Source organism: Toxorhynchites rutilus, chromosome 2 (genome assembly GCF_029784135.1).
Source record: "Toxorhynchites rutilus septentrionalis strain SRP chromosome 2, ASM2978413v1, whole genome shotgun sequence".
NCBI classification, from domain to species: Eukaryota; Metazoa; Arthropoda; class Insecta; order Diptera; family Culicidae; genus Toxorhynchites; species Toxorhynchites rutilus.
The window spans coordinates 101,431,516-101,451,794 of record NC_073745.1 but is presented as its reverse complement, the minus strand read 5'-3'; the positions used below and the strand labels follow the sequence as shown (position 1 = coordinate 101,451,794).

The 20,279-nt window shown below is 41.9% G+C and overlaps 1 protein-coding gene across 2 annotated transcripts; it reads right to left on the bottom strand.

Moving 5' to 3' along the window:
• Window positions 1–550: 550 nt before the first annotated feature.
• Window positions 551–19,598, bottom strand: LOC129770624 (putative fatty acyl-CoA reductase CG5065). 2 transcript variants are annotated; one of them, XM_055773577.1, is made up of 5 exons: window positions 19,302–19,598; window positions 18,843–19,234; window positions 2,593–3,135; window positions 2,404–2,529; window positions 551–2,347 (listed from the first exon to the last, which is right to left on the bottom strand). In XM_055773577.1, exons 1-5 carry the CDS (start codon window positions 19,503–19,505, stop codon window positions 2,128–2,130), a joined length of 1,485 nt encoding a protein of 494 aa, XP_055629552.1. In that variant the 5' UTR covers window positions 19,506–19,598; the 3' UTR covers window positions 551–2,127. The 2 variants fall into 2 exon arrangements, with proteins under 2 accessions (XP_055629552.1, XP_055629553.1); XM_055773578.1 differs by lacking the exons at window positions 551–2,347; window positions 2,404–2,529; window positions 2,593–3,135 and adding exons at window positions 3,223–3,501; window positions 3,568–3,693; window positions 3,754–4,296 and having other exon boundaries at window positions 19,302–19,549.
• Window positions 19,599–20,279: the final 681 nt, after the last annotated feature.

The window sequence follows — 20,279 nt, the reverse complement described above, 5'->3', positions numbered from 1 at the left end:
ATGCTTTTTACCCTGATATGCGATTTGACTCGACAATGCTATATAAACTGAATAGAATGTGCGTATATGATACTGCATATCGCAGTACTAGGATGATCGTTATGCCGATATACGAGTCCATCAATCATATAGGAAACCGTGTTTTGGCATTTTATACGATATCGGATATACATGATGCATTCTTCATTCTTCTGCATTCAAAAATCTCGTTATATTCACTAATTATTTCTTTCAATGTACAGTAGTATTTTGCCCTTCCATATTTTTCAATTAATATTTTTGAGTGCATCATTGACGTTCCCCTCGGTGTTTTTTGACGTTTGAAAAGTCAGCCCGGTTTGGAGAGCAGGATTCGTTAACTGGGCTGTCCATTCCGCTGTAGTAGATGGTGGCTTTGATTATTGACAGGATAAGCCGATCCTCCGACTGGGGGAAGCCTCGATGAATCAGGAATCAGGATAATCTGGCTCTTTAGTCTTGAGCAAGACCATTGAATGTGATGCTTATTCGGAAAATTAAAAACACTTTGAAAACTTGTAAACACTACGGGATTTATTTACGCGATGTAAAACATTGAAAAATTGAAATGGATATAAAGGGTGTGTCACATCAAATTGCATCACGGAAAAAACGCTGTAGAAATTTAATTTTTAGGAATTATATCTTCAGCTTTCGCTTATAATCAGATAAGAGTGTATAGATCACGTTGGCCATGTTTCACTGTCAATTTTTCGTAAATTTGGAAAAATGTCATCGAACGAAAAAGAGCGTCGTGAATTAATCCTGTGCACTCATTTCGAGAATCCGGAGTTGTCACATCGGGACATCGGTAAGATGCTGGGAATCATCCAATCCACGGTCAGCAGAGTACTAAATCGATACTTCGAGAACCTAACCAATTGATGCTCCGTCAGTGAAAAAGATCACAAGCGCGTAGTTAAGCACTTTAGACGTGATCCGAGAAGTTCGGTCCGGGATGTCGCCAATAAGCTGAATTTGTCAAGTTCATTCGTCCAGCGGACCAAGCAGCGGGAGGGCCTGCGTACATATAAGGTTCAGAAGGCTCCTAACCGCGACGAAAGGCAAAACATGGTAGGGAAGACGCGAGCCCGGAAGCTGTACACCGAAATGCTGACGAAGCCGCATTGTCTGGTAATGGACGACGAAACCTACGTCAAAGCGGACTTTCGTCAGCTGCCGGGCCTGTTGTTCTTCTCCGCAGAGGACAAATTAAGCGTTCCGGAGGAGATTCGCAAGCAGAAACTATCCAAGTTTTCCAAAAAGTACATGGTGTGGCAAGCGATCTGCTCTTGCAGAAAGCGGAGCGCCCCCTTCGTGATGACCGGCACGGTAAACGGGCAGGTTTACCTTAAGGAGTGCCTACAGAAGCGCTTAATACCTCTATTGAAGCAGCACGAGGGCCCGACCATCTTCTGGCCGGATCTCGCTTCGTGCCATTATTCAAAGGACGTGTTGGAGTGGTACGAAGCCAACGGGGTCACCTTCGTGCCAAAGGAAATGAACCCGCCCAACTCGCCGGAGCTTCGCCCAATAGAGAAATATTGGGCGATTATGAAGCAGGCACTCCGGAAGAACCCAAAAGTTGTCAAATCGGAGGAGACTTCAAGAGAAAATGGATTTACGTTAAAAAAAACTACAACCTGACGTTGTACAGAACCTTATGGACGGGGTAAAGAGGAAGGTGCGAGCATACGGGCTTGGGCTCGAAGTATGAATAAAAAGAAAATGCCAAAAGTTGTTTAATAGTTTTTATTTTACTGTCTAAAATTTTCAAAAGGATCGGTCTACTGGGCGAATTTCTACAGCGTTTTTTCCGTGATGCAATTTGATGTGACACACCCTTTAGTATGGGTGGGATTCATTTGCATTATATCTACACTTTAGTTCGTATGCGCTTATGCTTATGCTCGGGTTACTGTACTGGTTGCAGATGTGTCGTGCACCACACATTGCATGTAGAACGGGAGGCAGTGATTTGGATTGGGGTTAGGATAGGGATGAACATTAAATAGATTCGCGAACAGCCGGGAAGTTACACATTTGAGCCAGCATGGGATTACCCATGGTCTGCTACGTCCAACAAATATAACCATTATTGATAATTTTTCAGCCAACAATCAAGAAACGCTTATATATAAGATACAAAAGCGAGAAATAGAACAAGTATTTAAGGATTGTGTTGGCCACCTGAAGTCTTCTGGCCCTCGTCGTCGCATAGGGAAGTGTGTCGTCCGGTTCGTTCATTATGTATTGGCGTCCGCCCAATGTGCTTCTGTATACATATTGGTACAAACCATCACACATGCAATTGATGTCGAAGTTATCCCTAGAATGGTGCATGACGAGAAATTTGAAATAAATGAAGCTTCTCGAGTTACTTACTTATCCGCTTTCTCTAGATCCTGTCCCAGACTTCTGTAATTGTTGTTTTTGAAAACCCAATCATTTTTGCCAAAGTATGCCATTGAGATTTGCGCATAGAAAATTTTCCTTTGAAGCTTCATCAGGCTGAGAAAAGATGTTATATTCTAGAACATTTTTGGAAAGTGTTAAAAAAAAGGCACATCTTACATTGGTTGTTTACCCGTTAATTTCAGTAACAGATCGACGAGAACAGATGGTACAATTTGCAACCAAAAGAAAAGTGTGTAGAACCAGTACTTGCATTTCGTAGCGTTGACTCCCGGGAACCACAACGTTTTAGACATTGGCACACGAAGGCAAATGGAGCTGCCCGCTTCCATCAGAAATCTATGGGTGATGGTTTTGTGCTGCTCAACTGCGTTATTGTAAACCATTAGCTCACTGCTTGGTACTAGGGACTGCTTCCAGGCTGTTATAATGGCGCCCTTGATGCTGACGTCCACTGGCATCCAGTTCATTGATAGGTTCAGGTCAAGGTTAGTGGTGCGTACGATTCCGGTGGCGCAACCTAGTAACAAACCAAACGGTCCGTTCAGATTATCGATCCATCCGACAAGTGGTTCCTTCTCGGCAGACGACACAACCGATGGCCGATAGACGACAATTGGGAGTGTCTTATGGTAGTCGCTACAAATCTGTTCCGCCAGGGCTTTCGTGTAAGTGTACGTGTTTGGAGCGAAACCGGTTAATCTGGGGGTAGAATTGCGAACGAAACTGACGCGTTAATAGGGCTGGGGCTTCAGAAAAAAATGATTCATGCCTGACAATAAAATATGATTTGTTTTGTATACATAATGTACTTTAATAATAAATTAAAACTTGATAAAATAAGATCAGGAATCGTCGACAAAATATTTACTGTAGATTATTTTCAAAAAAGCGAATACAGCAGAGAGTTTGATCACTCGATCGATCATCATATATCGCCTTAACTTCTTGATAGCGGCAGGGATCGTGTCATCCGATTCCTTGAACAAATAGCGCCGTCCACCAAGAGTGCAGGTGAAATAGTACCATACCAACCCGTCGCACATATAATTGATATTGAACCATTGTCTGAAATGTACGAACAACATGTATACTAGACGGAACCCTTCGTGGTCAATACGATCAACGGCTCACCGATCTGAATCGTGTAGTTCACGGGCAAGAGCGCGAAAATTGTCTGTTCGAATTAACCACTCGTTGTCACTGAAGTACTTGAGAGAAGTTTGCGCATGGAAAATTCTTCTTTGCAGCTTCGTCAAACTGAAAAGAATAGTCCACAAAGTACAGATCCGTTTTTGGCTTTTCACGGGATGAACTTACAATGGTTTTCGGTTGCGCGCCTTCAATAACAGATCAATCAAAACTGCTGGCACCAACTGTGCCAGGAAGAACATCAAATAGTACAGGTACACAAAATCGGTACTAGAGCCTCCGGGAGCCCATAATATTTTCAGCGTGGGTGCGCGATAGCAAACGAATTCCCCATCCGTAATCAAGAACTTATACGTTACGGTTTTGTGAGGTTCTGCGGCGCAATTATAAATCGCTAGTCCATCCTCAGGGTGGTTGGCCCGCTTCCAGGCGGCAACCAGAATGGCCTTGATGGCTACATCGGCCGGAATGCAGTTGATATGGTTTTCCAATTTGACATTACCGGTACGGAGTACACCGGTCGCGCAACCTAACATCATGCCCATTGGGCCGTTAAAATTGTCGATCCAACCGGGAATCGGTTCCGCCTCAGTGTTGGTTACGACCGAAGGCCGGAAAATAATTAGAGGCAGCGTGCTGCGATAATCGTGGCAGATTTGTTCCGCTAGGCCTTTCGTGAAGGTGTAGGTATTTGGCGCGGAATCGGTTAACCTGCGATTGAATGGAAAAAAACCTACTGTAATGATCGTTTCAACAACATGTGCGATGTTCAATAGAGAGTATCGAGGGTTTTCAATATTCGTGGACTATGCATATACACCATGCATCGAATGGTATATCCAATGATTAAAGTTCATATATTTTACACTAGCTGACCCGGCAAACTTCGTCCCGCCCAAAATTTGTGTTTTGTTATCAATACCTTCAAACATCCACGTTTTCTTACTATGAGCAAGTTCATGGGTCCAATCGCAGAACTGTTCATTGATTGATCTTCTGATTGACCCCGTTGAATTTACCTTTTACTATAACATTGCTAGTATTTCTAACAAAACTGTTTCGTTTCTATGGCAGACCTCCCCCCTCCCCTCTTCAGAAAGGTAGGAGGAGTGTTGAACCTCCTTAGAAATGTTTCTTGCTCCCTATAACTTCCACATGCCAAATGTGGTTCAGTTTGCTTGATTAGTTCTAGAATTATGCAGAAATGTATGCTTCATTTGTATAGCAGTACTCCCCCCTCACAAAGAGAAGGGAGGAGTGTTTAACTACCATAGAAACATTTATTGCACCCTTAAACCTTCAGATGCCTAATTTGGTTTCATTTGCTTGAATAATTCTCGAGTAATGCAGAAATTTGTGTTTCATTTGTATGGCAGCCCCACCTTAGAGAGGGGGGGCGGAGAGTCTAACCACCATAGAAACATTTATTGCACCCTCAAACCTTCAGATGCCTAATTTGGTTTCATTTGCTTGAATAATTCTCGAGTAATGCAAAAATTTGTGTTTCATTTGTATGGCAGCCCCCCCTTAGAAAGGGGGTGGGTTCTCAAACTATCACGAGAACCTTCCCCGGCCCGAAAAACCCCTACATACCAATTTTCATGTTGATCGGTTCAGTAGTTTCCGAGTCCATAAGAATCAGACAGACAGACAAACAGACAGACATTCATTATATATATATATATATATAGACAGACATTATATATATATATATATATATATATATATATATAGATACAGCTTTTGCTTAAAATTGATAGAATTTGATTTTGGGTTCATATTTTCGAAGAGCTGAACGCCAATATCGTAGAAGAAGTAAAGAGAATTATAATGGCAGTCTTAGAATTATCGTTAGAAAGATTGTTGATGATTTTTTTTTATTTTTTTTATCCCATTTTTTTATTTAAGGCTCATTAGCATTTTAGCTGTAACCGAGCCGAATTTTAATCGTGTACATGTCACATGGTTATCATATCTATAATTAGCACATTACACAGTTGCCATTCGCCAGTATTCCTTCTATACCATTACATATGGTACATTCACACAGTTGCCATTTAGGCGTAAGGGTATTCTTTCTGTTCTTTCATTATCCAGTTGGACCACCGGACAGCGGAGACAGTTGATTGATCATTGTTGAGTTATTTATAGAACAGTAGCCCGATGTGTCTTGCAGAGCAGAGCAGTTGTATGGATGAATCGATCTTATATCGACCGTGGATCGATCTCCATCGCTGATGATTGTTGCGTGGACGTAGCTATTCTGTAACAACACAAAGATGGTCAATGAGGGCCCTGAGTTTTGAACTCACGATCGATCCCCATTGTTGATGATGTCGCCATAAGAATTGCCTTATTTAATTTCCAGCAAACAACAGCCAATGAAGATTATTTAAGAGTTGATGATCCGAGAAAATATTTAAAGCAGCTATCAAGTATAATCCAAGAACTACTGGTTGTGTGGGACCAACAGTTTTACTTTGCTAGGATCCTGACATTAAAGAAATATTGTATATTTTGTAGCTACATTCCCGTAGAACACTTTTTGGCTTTTAGGGTAGTTCGCCTCCCAACGGTACAGGCTGGGTGGCGCTAGATGAACTCCGAGTGTCTGTTCACCATTAGGGTACGACTCAAACAGCCTGTCTGACATTCAGCGGCTGAATACGAAATGCTTTTCCCTTGAAGCTAGAGCTAAGATGGCTAACCTGTCGCGATAGGGTCTTTGGGCTAATAATCAGCTGTACCCGAAATCAACTGGTATTTCACTGGTTCAACTGGGTAAGCTGGCCAAACTGGCTAGCAATGCGGGGCGCACGAAACTCGAGTTCCTGGGGCTGAGTGAAGTCCGTTGGCCGAGCTTCGGAGAACACCGAGTGCCATCGTCGTAGTCATCAGACGCCAGTATTAACAGAGATCCAGGAGTGAAAGTGGCCGTAGGTTGGCCACACATTACGGAAGAGAGGTACTGAAATCTGCAGACAAGAAGAGGACATCGCAGCAGAGGCAGACCCAGAGGTTCCTGGCGACGGAGCCTCACACACGAGTTGAAAGGTATCGACCCAAATTTGGCCTGAACACGGGCCAAGGTGAGAGCTACGTCCAGGATGGAAGCTTCTAACGAATGCACTATTCTCCCATCGTGGAGCGCAGCAATTATAAGTAAATATATAAGTTGAACATTTTTCATTTTGTTTCAGGTTGGTACCACTGTCAGAGGTCTAGACGTCATTTTTGAGCGTGATCTGTCATTTAGTTGGTATACAACGTCATTAAGATCAAGTTTATTTTTTTGTTCAGCGATCTTTGATAAGAAGAATTCTATTGGTCAAAGGTATTGCATGAAATTTTGTATTTCGATGACTGGATTCATCGTCGGAGAAGTGTATTGTTTCAGAAGAGGCCTATTTAGAAGACGATAATAGAAAGTAGTTTCATGTAGATAGATGCAAAGTAGCTAAAGGGTGTATCACATCAAATTGCATCACGGAAAAAACGCTGTAGAAATTCGCCCAGTAGACCGATCCTTTTAAAAATTTTAGACAGTAAAATAAAAACTATTAAACAACTTTTGGCATTTTCTTTTTATTCATACTTCGAGCCCAAGCCCGTATGCTCGCACCTTCCTCTTTATCCCGTCCATAAGGTTCTGTACAACGTCAGGTTGTAGTTTTTTTTAACAGAAATCCATTTTCTCTTAAAGTCCGCCTCCGATTTGACAACTTTTGGGTTCTTCCGGAGGGCCTGCTTCATAATCGCCCAATATTTCTCTATTGGGCGAAGCTCCGGCGTGTTGGGCGGGTTCATTTCCTTTGGCACGAAGGTGACCCCGTTGGCTTCGTACCACTCCAACACGTCCTTTGAATAATGGCACGAAGCGAGATCCGGCCAGAAGATGGTCGGGCCCTCGTGCTGCTTCAATAGTGGTAGTAAGCGCTTCTGTAGGCACTCCTTAAGGTAAACCTGCCCGTTTACCGTGCCGGTCATCAAGAAGGGGGCGCTCCGCTTTTCGCAAGAGCAGATCGCTTGCTACACCATGTACTTTTTGGAAAACTTGGATAGTTTCTGCTTGCGAATCTCCTCCAGAACGCTGAATTTGTCCTCTGCGGAGAAGAACAACAGGCCCGGCAGCTGACGAAAGTCCGCTTTGACGTAGGTTTCGTCGTCCATTACCAGGCAATGCGGCTTCGTCAGCATTTCGGTGTACAGCTTCCGGGCTCGCGTCTTCCCCACCATGTTTTGCCTTTCGTCGCGGTTAGGAGCCTTCTGAACCTTATATGTACGCAGGCCCTCCCGTTGCTTGGTCCGCTGAACGAATGAACTTGACAAATTCAGCTTATTGGCGACATCCCGGACCGAACTTCTCGGATCACGTCTAAAGTGCTTAACTACGCGCTTGTGATCTTTTTCACTGACGGAGCATCCATTTTTGCCGTTCTTCACATTCCGGTCGATGGTTAGGTTCTCGAAGTATCGTTTTAGTACTCTGCTGACCGTGGATTGGACGATTCCCAGCATCTTACCGATGTCCCGATGTGACAACTCCGGATTATCGAAATGAGTGCACAGAATTAATTCACGACGCTCTTTTTCGTTCGACGACATTTTTCCAAATTTACGAAAAATTGACAGTAAAGCATGGCCAACGTGATCTATACACTCTTATCTGATTATAAGCGAAAGCTGAAGATATAATTCCTAAAAATTAAATTTCTACAGCGTTTTTCCGTGATGCAATTTGATGTGACACACCCTTTATATGTAGATAAATGAAATTTCCTAATCAGCACAGCATAGCTCTGGTTATTGTTGGTCTCAGGTCTCATTTCTACATATGTATTACAAAACGTAAGTCAGGCGCCTATAATATTGTAACAAACAATCCAGAGCAATTTTAGCGTAATGGAAATACAGTGAACCTGTGCCAACGATGACCAAGTTTGGATTGACGTCCAGTAAATTTTCCGACCCGACCCGAACGGATTTGAAAGAGCACGATGTTGCATTCTGTAATCCTAACGAGATCGACTTACATTCTGCAATACGAACTAGATCGACTTCTGCATTTCTAAATTTCATGCAAATGAAACACTAATTTGGAATAGAACCAACTTTGCCATGTGAAGGTTTCGGGGGGAAATAAATATCTCTATGGTGACTCGAGACCCATACCCCCGCTCTAAGGAAGGCTGCCATACAAATGAAACACAAATTTCTGCATAACTCGAGAACTAATCAAGAAAATTCGGCCAAATTTGGCATGTGTAGGTTTTAGAGGGCACTAAATGTTTCTATGGTGGCTCGACACTCATCCCCCTCTCTAAGGGAACTAATCGAGCAAACGTAACCAAATTTGGCATGTGAAGGTTTTAGGGGGCATGAAATCGTGGTTCGACACTCCTCCCCTCCCTTTAAGGAAACTTTGGAAAAACTCTGAATGCAATGGGAAAATTCGGAAAATTGAATTCCCATATGTTCTACAATTACATCGTGACAAGCGTTGTTAACTCATTTGATGTTTGCGCTAACGAAATTGATCCTTGTTCGAAAGTGGAAATGGAAATTCAGGTTAAAAATTTATCGCCATGCAAGACGATAAAAGTTTCAGATCCATGCATGGACCATGTTTGTGGTAACAGAATCGAACAGTCACTCATATCCCATGATCAGATTGGTTTGAAACTCGATTTCACGATCCGATTAAAATCATCTTTTGCATTCTTAAATCCGTTCGTCTCAAATTCAATCGTTCTATGTAAATGTGGTAACCTTGCCTTGTCGCAAAATAAACGTCAAAGTGATTCATCCGTATTTGTGGAGCAATTTAATCTCTACCAGATTGGCAGACCCTGAAACAAATTCAATTTGATTTTAACAATTATTAAATGAAAATGATTACTCGATGTCGTTTGAATACATAGAAAATACTGTCCTGACCCCTTTTTCTCTATTAATCTCCTTGCATTTCCACCAAAACTTTATCTATAATATAAAATCATCACCAGACATAATTTTCGTTCAAGATTTTTCCCCACTTCCAGAGAATGTCTTACTTTTTTACATAGAATACATTTGATATGTAGACCTGATTTATCATTTAAATTTTTTAGTTGTAAAAGTCACCCGAAATCTATAACGATTTTTGGTTCACATAAATGAAACACGGAATTCAATGACGGCTATGTCGAATTGTATGGCAAGGTTGCAACATTTGCACAACTCGATTGGACTTGAATCGAACGGATTACGGAGACTTGCATTGTAGTCACACATGTTCCTGAGCTGGTCCCATAGAATACATTCAAAATGTATTGCTTGGCATAGAAATCGCAACCAAGTACTACTAAAAATGATACAATACGATGATAAGGCGAACGTTGGGAACGTTAGTGCTCTTGAAGAAGAACATGGAGAGAGTCGTATGAACGATGTGTATCAACGATGAATTCCAGATTATTGTTTTTTCTTCGAATCACAATGATTCTAGCAACGTTTTTTCTTCGAATCACAATGGTTCTAGCAACGCTTGCGCATTGAATTTATACACGTGCTCTCCGGCAGGTGTTTTATCAGGATTAATGACAATAGTGTTATTGCCATTTTTTAACAGAGCAAGTGTGATTTGAAGTTTTTTTAATAATTGGTTGTGTTCATCCAAAGAATACTTCCAGCTCGCCGGCGATATACCTGGCTTCAGACGAAATGAGATTACCTGTGAATGTGTGGATGAAAGTTCGATGTAGGGGGTATAACACCAGCTGTCATTTAACAACATAAATAAATTCGCTCTGTTGGAAAAACGAACGACGGTTAACTTATTTGAATATTGTTTATACAAAAACATTTAAATCACGATAGAGTATGGGGGTTTAAATTTGTGGTTATATGAATTATTTAAAGTCAAATTTGAGGAAAAAAAATATTCAGATTTTTTCTCCGTGCATAGGGCCACTCTAATCGATATTAGAGCAGTGTTCTAGTATAGAAATTTGAAAAAAAATCAATTTTTTTCCTTCATATTTCTGTAGTTTAGGCATTCTTGAATATACCCTAGAAAGGGCTTATCGAAAATCCTATTATTTACCGAGTTAGAGCCGTTTTAGTGATGCGAAATCTAACCTGGTACGGTTAATACAATGAACTCTAAACGCGTTTTTCTCGTTCTTTCGCGTTCTGAGTCTCGAGGTTTTGGCGTATGCCTGCCACTAAAAGATCGCTTCAATTTACTATCTCTTCGGTTCCTCATCCGGTGTGAGGTGATCGGAAATTTTGAGCAGTTGATCCAGCTAAATTTTCATTCCGGCTTCATGAGCTCATATCATGAATTCATCTCCATGCAGGTTACTCCTTCTTCGTATATTCCCAGCCGTGTTTGTTTTCCTGACTACATCAATTCCTCTGGGCATTTTGATCTGTCCATGAAGCAAGATATCCATGGATTTTCAGATTATCAACGATCGAGGATCGCTCCAACGATCTTCGATGCAAAGTATGGGCGTATCAATTGTGATAATATGTACTTTACTGATGATCCTCTATAAACGAATCCACAGGATTTGGAGTGTTCAACGAATTTTTTAGCACCTCCCACAGTCTTCAGTATCCTTGCTCAGTGTATATTGCTGAATTGGCAGCAATACACTGGGCGCTGGACGACCCGTTGAACACTATTACATCGTAACGGATAGTCTTAGCTCTGTCGAAGCTATCCGTTCAGTGAGGCCGGAAAAGCACTCGCCGTACTTTCCTTGAGAGAATACGAGAAATTTTGAGCGCTTTAACCAGACGCTGTTATGTCATCACCTTTGTCTGGGTCCCTTCTCATTGCTCAATTCCGGGTAATGAGAGGGCTGACTCATTAGCAAAGGTGATTGCGATTGAAGGCGACATTTATCATCGTCAAATCGCCTTCAATGAATTTTATTCTTTAGTCCGTAAAAATACCATCGCTTACTGGCAACGCAAATGGAACGAAGATGAATTGTGCCGGTGGTTTCACTCAAATATCCCTAAGGTTAGCCTCAAACCGTGGTTCAAAAATCTGGACTTGAGTCGGGACTTTATTCGCACCTTCTCCCGACTCATGTCCAATCACTGTTCATTAGATGCGCTACTCTTTCGTTTCAATATGGCCAGCAACAATCGTTTGTGGTCAGGGTTATCATGACATCGAGCATGTTGTTTGGTTGTGCGAGGTGTATCTTGTTGCCAGAACGACTTTAGAAAACTTCCTTCGGGCCCGAGGAAGACAGTCCAATGTGCCGGTGAGAGATATAATGGCTCGGTTAGATCTTGATTACATGTCCCATATACACATGTTTTCCTTAAAGCTATCGATCTTCGTGTGTAATTGTGCTTATATATTATACCCCTCTTTTCTTCCCTTGCGAGTAATTCGTTCCGTTGCTATAAACAGTAGAATAAGTTGAAATGTAAATACACAATAGATATACGAATAGATTTGAGAATTGAGTGTTCGTCAACATTGTTACAATTTCCTTATATCCCATCCTTCTCCTAAAAAATATGTCACCCTTCTAAACTCGAGTACACCGCGAGTAACCGGTTTTCCTCCTTACTAACCACAGATGTAAGAAAATTGTTTATAGATATCTGGTTTAAAATTATATTTAAGAATTCGGCTCCCTTAAACTTATGTAAATGAGCCTGCAAAAATTAACGAATTATTAAAAAAACCCGCATTGTATTTTTCGAACGGCCGCCATTTTGTCAAAAAACATGTTTTTGACTTGTTCGAGGTCCATGCGATAGCGACATCTTTACTGGTTCAGAATCTGTTCGATTTTGTTTTGTTTCAGATAACCAACCATTGCCCGAACAGCGGGAACAAATTTTTAGGAATTTAAGGAAACATTCAAGAAGTTCTTAGATAAAATGTGCATTTCAATATTCAAACTCCCAACTGAAATTGTCAGAAATCAAGTAAGGGCTGAGAGACAAGTAGTGTAATTCGTGAGAAAAGACCATCAAGAACATAACGGCTCATTCGCTATCCAACTCTTGACGAGTAAAGTTCAGTGTCGGTATTGTGCGTTGCCACTTTTGCTATTGTGCTATTGGTACGAGTGAAGGTCATTGCTGTCCGCTTTCGACCTGACCTTTTGTGAAGTGGACGAAAGGAACAAAGGAAGCAGCGCTCTTGCAGCGAGCCGGATTGCGGCTGTTGAACTGATTCGGCATAACGGGATCGCCATCGCGTGACTGTCGCAAACGGGATTCATCATCACGTGGCTGCGTAAGCTATTCTTGCGCTATTGTGTTGTCTCCGTAGCGCGTAGCCTCTGTCTCTCCCTGATTAGGGCAGTAGAGCGCATTATTGGAACAACTTATATATTAAGGTACACATATTTATTATTAATATTATTATTCAATTCATTTGTTCATTGTTTGATATTATTATCATAATTTTTTTTTTGCTATTTTTTTTTAAGATTATTGTTAAAATCAATAATAATTTAGAAATAAGACAGAAATTTTTGTAAAATGGAGAATAGTGGAGGATCTCCAGAGATGGAGATCTCCGATAATGAATCTCATATAAGATCTGGGAAAAAACATAAACGAGTCCCTCATAAGGAAGATAATTCTTCTGGGGACGAATCCGCTCATCCTACCAAGCCCCCCTCTAAGAAAATTGCAAGCCTCCCTTCTCAACCCACTGTTACTTCCACTCCCCCTCTCCCATCATCGATTTCGCTTCCCCCTTCTGATGCTTCCGATCCAACCCAATCCTCGTCCTCGTCCTCATCCTCATCCTCGTCCTCGTCCTCGTCCTCGTCTTCCCCATCTGTTGTCTCCGCTCCACGTGTCAGAGTTTATCCAGAAGATGCACCTGGAACTGGCCCTTGGGTTGTTTTCCTCCGGCCAAAACCGAAAGGAAAAAACCTTAACGTGATTCAGATCATGAAAGATCTGGCCAGATACACTTCTGTATCTGAAATTCGCAGGGTTAGACCGAACAAATTGCGAGTTGTCGTGAATGAACGGAAACACGCAAACGAGATTGTTGCTGATCAACATTTCACTCTCGAATATCGAACATTTATACCCTCCCATAACGTAGAAATTGAGGGGGTGATAACTGAAACGGGTCTGACGAGCGAACAAATAAAAGCAGAAGGAAAAGGCAAGTTCAAGAAGCTCCCCTCAATGGAAGTGAAAATCTTGGACTGTCGCCAACTCGGGAAACTTTCCCATGATGGGGACCAAACTAAATTTACACCGTCCGACTCGTTTCGAGTCACCTTTGCTGGTGCCGCCCTCCCTGACTACGTTATGGTGGACAAATTGAGACTACCTGTGCGACTCTTCGTGCCAAAGCCCATGACTTGCAACAAATGCAAGTCAGTTGGTCACACTTCGGATTATTGTGCCAACAAGGAGCGCTGTGCCACTTGCGGAGAGCAACATGAGGGGAAATCCTGCAGTGCGACTGAGCATAAATGTCCATATTGCGGGGGATCCCCACACGAGCTCTCAGTTTGTGAAAATTACAAGAGTCGCTGGGAGTAACAGAAGCGCTCTTTGAAGGAACGCTCGAAACGCACTTTTGCGGATATTTTAAAGGGCGCTTCTCCACTGGCCCAACAACAACAACCAATCAACACACAAAATGTCTTCGCCACGTTGCCCGTTGACGAAATAGAAGCGGACACAGCTAACGGGGGCACACCGTTCATTTTCCAAGGGAATCCCCGGCGCAAAAATGTGACCACTCCCAAAGTTCAAGGACAAGCCCCTCCGGTGATACCCCCTGTTAGCATGCCTAAAAAATCGAGTGCAGCGGACAAGCAAAATCAGGTTCCTCCTGGTTTCCGTGGGAATAATTCACCTTCGAATGGCCCAGCACTCGAGGGGACATCAAAAACCCCAACTGTCCCTGTTATTCCGTCCAGTTCAACTTCCCAATCGGGATTTATAAAGTTGTCTGACCTTTTGGACCAAATCTTCAAGTGTTTTAATGTTTCTGACTCCATCAGAACCCTTGTCATCTCAATGCTTCCAGTATTAAAGACAATTTTGCAACAATTGATGCATACATGGCCCCTCCTTGCAATGATTATCTCTCTTGATGTCTAATTCAAATAGAGAGGTCGGAGATATCACTGTTTTACAGTGGAATTGTCGTAGTCTTACCCCTAAATTGGATACATTCAAAATTTTAATTCATAACTACAATTGTGATGTTTTTGCTCTGTCCGAAACTTGGCTTTCTTCGCGAGATGATATCTCTTTCTACGATTTTAATATTATACGCTTGGACCGTGATGATAGATACGGAGGGGTGCTTTTGGGGATCAATAAGTGCCACTCATTTTTTAGAATTGACCTTCCACCTATTGGAGGGATCGAAGCTGTTGCTTGTCATGCAAACATCAGAGGCAAAGACCTCTGTATTGTCAGCATGTATTGGCCTCCGAGAGCTGCGGTTAGCCGCAAACAACTTGATGACATGTGCTCACTCCTTCCTGAGCCACGATTGATCTTGGGAGACTTCAACTCTCACGGAACTGCCTGGGGGGAACAGTACGACGACAATCGTTCATTGTTGATATATGACCTTTGTAACAGCTTCAATATGACCGTTTTGAACACTGGGGAAACACGTGTACCTAAACCTCCTGCTAATCCAAGTGCTCTTGACCTCTCGCTTTGCTCGAATTCACTATCGTTAGATTGCAAGTGGAATGTAATCCAGAACCCCAACGGTAGTGATCACTTGCCAATCAAAATTTCCATCACCATTGGGTTGAATTCTTCTGAATCTATAAACATGGCATATGACCTCACAAGACACATTGACTGGAAAAAATATGCGGACGCGATTGCTCTAGCCATCAATTCCAGAGATGGTTTACCTCCATTGGAGGAGTATAACTTCCTTTCTCGTTTGATCTATGACAGCGCGGTTCGCGCTCAAACGAAACCCATCCCAGGTTCCATCATTTCCCGAAGGCCTCCCAATCTATGGTGGGATAGCCAATGTTCCAAGCTTTATGTAGAAAAATCGAATGCATTTAAAGCTTTTCGGAAACGTGGAACCCCTGAAAATTTTCAGACGTATTTGGACCTTGAAAATCAATTTAAAAACTTGATCAAAGGGAAAAAACGTGCTTATTGGCGAAATTTCGTGGGAGGTTTGTCACGAGAAACGTCAATGAAAAAATTATGGAAAGTGGCTCGAAACATGAGAAATCGCTCTTGAACGAATGAAAGCGAAGAATATTCACATCGATGGATTTTTAATTTTGCACGGAAGGTTTGTCCTGATTCCGCTCCTGTGCAAAACATTGTTCGAGATATACCACAAGGTAGGTGCGATCTTGATTCCGAGTTTTCGATGGTAGAATTCTCTCTTGCTCTGCTCTCATGTAACAATTCTGCTCCGGGATCGGATAGAATTAAGTTCAACTTGCTGAAAAACCTCCCTGATGTGGCGAAACATCGCTTGTTGAATTTATTCAATCGGTTTCTGGAGAATAATATTGTTCCAGATGATTGGAGACAAGTACGAGTTATAGCTATTCAAAAACCCGGAAAACCCGCGTCCGACTTCAATTCGTACCGCCCAATAGCAATGCTGTCTTGTATACGGAAATTGTTGGAGAAAATGATCTTGTTTCGCCTTGATCGATGGGTTGAAACGAATGGCCTACTCTCAGATACACAATATGGGTTCCGCAGGGGCAAGGGGACGAATGATTGTCTTGCGTTGCTTTCTTCAGAAATTCAAATGGCTTGCGCCGAAAAAAAACAAATGGCTTCAGTATTCTTGGACATAAAGGGGGCCTTCGATTCTGTTTCAATAGAGGTTTTGTCGGACAAATTACACTCTCGGGGTCTGCCGCCTCTATTGAATAATATGTTATATAACTTGCTTTGTGAGAAACATTTGAACTTTTCTCACGGAGATTCGGCAGTAAGTCGGGTCTCTTACATGGGCCTCCCCCAGGGCTCATGTTTAAGCCCCCTTTTGTACAACTTCTACGTAAGCGACATCGACAATTGCCTTACACAAAATTGCAGCCTAAGACAACTTGCAGATGATGGAGTGGTGTCTGTCGTAGGACCAAACGAATCCGACCTGCAAGGACCCTTACAAGATACTTTGAACAATTTTTCAACCTGGGCCATTGGGCTAGGGATCGAATTCTCCACGGAGAAAACAGAGATGGTGGTTTTTTCTAGGAAGCATAGACCAGCAAAACCAAAGCTTCAACTTTTGGGTAAACCGATCACTCATGCTATGTCATTCAAGTATCTTGGGGTCTGGTTCGACTCCAAATGTACTTGGGGGGCCCATATTAGGTATCTGAGTAAAAAATGCTAACAAAGAATAAACTTTCTCCGTACAATTACCGGCACCTGGTGGGGAGCCCACCCAGAAGATCTTATAATGTTGTATCGAACAACTATTCTCTCAGTGATGGAGTATGGCAGTTTCTGTTTTCAATCAGCTGCCAAAACACACCTCATTAAACTCGAGCGAATTCAGTATCTTTGTCTCCGTATCGCGTTGGGATGTATGCCCTCAACGCATACCATGAGTCTCGAGGTTTTGGCAGGCCTACTCCCACTAAAAGATCGCTTCAATTTATTATCTCTTCGGTTCTTCATCCGGTGTAAGGTCATGAACCCATTGGTGATCGGAAATTTTGAGCAGCTGATCGAGCTAAATTTTCACTCCGGGTTCATGAGTTCATATCATGAATTCATCTCCATGCAGGTTGATCCTTCTTCGTATATTCCCAACCGTGTTTGTTTCCCTGACTACATCAATTCCTCTGTGCATTTTGATCTGTCCATGAAGCAAGATATCCATGGATATTCAGATTACCAACGATCGAGGATCGCTCCAACGATCTTCGATGAAAAGTATGGGGGTATCAATTGCGATAATATGTACTTTACTGATGGGTCCACTATAAACGAGTCCACAGGATTTGGAGTGTTCAACGAATTTTTTAGCACCTCACACAGTCTTCAGAATCCTTGCTCAGTGTATATTGCTGAATTGGCAGCAATTCATTGGGCGCTGGACAGCGTCGCCTCACGACCTGTTGAACACTATTACATTGTAACGGATAGTCTTAGCTCTGTCGAAGCTATCCGTTCAGTGAGGCCGGAAAAGCACTCACCGTACTTCCTTGAGAGAATACGAGAAATTTTGAGTGCTTTATCCAGACGCTGTTATGTCATTACCTTTATCTGGGTCCCTTCACATTGCTCCATTCCGGGTAATGAGAGGGCTGACTCATTAGCAAAGGTAGGTGCAATTGAAGGCGATATTTATCAGCGTCAAATCGCCTCCAATGAATTTTATTCTTTAGTCCGCAAAAATACCATCGCTAACTGGCAACGCAAGTGGAATGAAGATGAATTGGGCCGGTGGTTTCACTCGATTATCCCTAAGGTTAGCCTCAAACCGTGGTTCAAAAGTCTAGACTTGAGTCGGGACTTTATTCGCACCTTCTCCCGACTCATGTCCAATCACTGTTCGTTAGATGCACTACTCTTCCGTTTCAATCTTGCCAGCAGCAATCTCTGCGTTTGTGGCCAAGGTTATCACGACATCGAGCACATTGTTTGGTCGTGCGAGGTGTATCTGGTCGCCAGATCGAATTTAAAAAACTCCCTTCGGGCCCGAGGAAGACAGCCCAATGTGCCGGTGAGAGATGTGTTGGCTCGGTTAGACCTTGATTACATGTCCCATATATATGTTTTCCTTAAAGCTATAGATCTTCGTGTGTGATTGTCCCTACATCCTAATACCCTCCTTTCCTTCCTTTGCGGGTAATTCGTCCCCTTGCTATAAATAGTAGAATAAGTTGAAATGTAAATAAACTATAGATATACGAATAGATTTAAGAATTGAGTGCTCATCAACATTGTTACAATTTCCTTATATCCCATCCTTCTCCTAAAAATATGTCACCCTCCTAAACTCGAGTACACCGCGAGTAATCGGTTTTCCACCTTACTAACCATAGATGTAAGAAAATTGTTTATATATATATAGTTTTAAAATTATATTTAAGAATTCGGCTCCTTTAAACTTAAGTAACTGAGCCTGTAAAAATAAACGAATTAAAAAAAAAAAACCATCAAGAACAGCAATCAGTGAATAAACCATTTGTAGAAAAAATATTCAGATAAAAAATCAAGTTTAACGAAATTCTACTAGACTATAAATATCAAAGATGGTTTCACATCTAATAACTAACCGTCACACTCACTTTTGCGACAATATCTCCAACGTTTCTGGGTCTACATTTTCAGCAATCTCAATCGCTTTTCGCCAATCCATTTTGGCCGGGTATATCCGTTCCTCGACATCGAATATTTCCGGATTACAGAAAGTCGTAGAAATATGTACGATGGCCTTCAGGTTTTTCAACGTCTCAGCCCACCGACAAACCTCTCGTGTTCCACGCGTATTCAGCAGGATGGCCTTCGCCAGGGGGTCATCAAATCTCACGCTGGCGGCAGCGTGGAAAACAAATTGTACATTCTCCAACCGTTTGAGACTCGTTTCGTCAAGATCCAGCTTCAGTACGGAACAGTCTCCACTGATTGGGATGATTTTCCGTAAATCCTCTGGACGCGTCTTTCGCAGCACATCGAATAGCTGGAAAATTCGAAGACGCATAGTACCGTAAAATACACTTTCTGATTGTTCGATGATAAGCTCTTACCGGAATTTGAACCAACTCATCAATTCGCTCCTCGGGAGTCTTCCCCTTTTTGGGGCGTATCAGCACAAACACTTGGTTGATTCCTGGGCATGATCTGAGCAGTTTCTCGATCAACACTTTACCCATGAAACCAGAACCACCGGTGATGAACACATCCGCACCGGCAAATGTTTCGGGTATGGTTTTCAGCGGAGCGGAACTCATCGCGTAGGGGTTTAAACTTGAATTAGAATATCGACCCAGACAGAAGCAAAACACAGATCAAACTCACTCCGCACTAAATCGTAGGAATCACTGTGAAACGGGAATCGCAAATAGGCTCATTTATAACCTTACGAGTGAATGAGTGCACTCTTTCTTGCATTGCGTCAATTTGTAATTCAATTTGTCGTCAATCGTACTCGCTCATTTCATTAAACATTCATGAGGACTGCTCGGTACCGCTGCCTGTGTGAAGTTGCTAGTCATGATCGGGATACTAGCTGCCTTATTTCCTTTAGGAAGTTCTATGAAGCGACCTCGTCAAAGCGATTATGAGCACCTTCTTTAACTTTTTTTTTAACGTTGGTTGGTTAAAAATACCGAAATTTATGGTTCTGAAATACATAATCGTGAGTGTGTTTTTGTGGTATTTTACACTCGTACACCATTCTACAGTTAAAAATTAGAAAAAAAATATGAGCAAATATGACAATATGTGCGAAGTAAAACTAGAATTACTAAAAACCCCAGCATATTCCTAGTAATTTTTGCAATGTGATGGAAAAAATTGAATAATTTCTTTATTGCCATTGAAGTTTGTACAGAGTTCATACAATTTACAAAAAAACTAATTATAACATACAATGGGAATGGGATGTTTGAAATAATGAATTTGTGAACGAGAGAAAAATGAGATAGTCATCGGTATCTCAAACTGCTGGAAGATTGAAGATTTGAAAATTAATTGAAGAAATAGGGAATATTATTTTCTTCGAA

Coding starts and splice junctions, on each gene's coding strand:
- LOC129770624 (XM_055773578.1), bottom strand. CDS start 19,505: ATGAGTTCCGCTCCGCTGAAAACCATACCCGAAACATTTGCCGGTGCG. Junction 4,297..18,842: donor TTGGAGATATTGTCGCAAAA/GTGAGTGTGACG, acceptor ATTCAATCGCAG/GTTAACCGATTCCGCGCCAA. Junction 3,502..3,567: donor GAACTACACGATTCAGATCG/GTGAGCCGTTGA, acceptor CGTACATTTCAG/ACAATGGTTCAATATCAATT.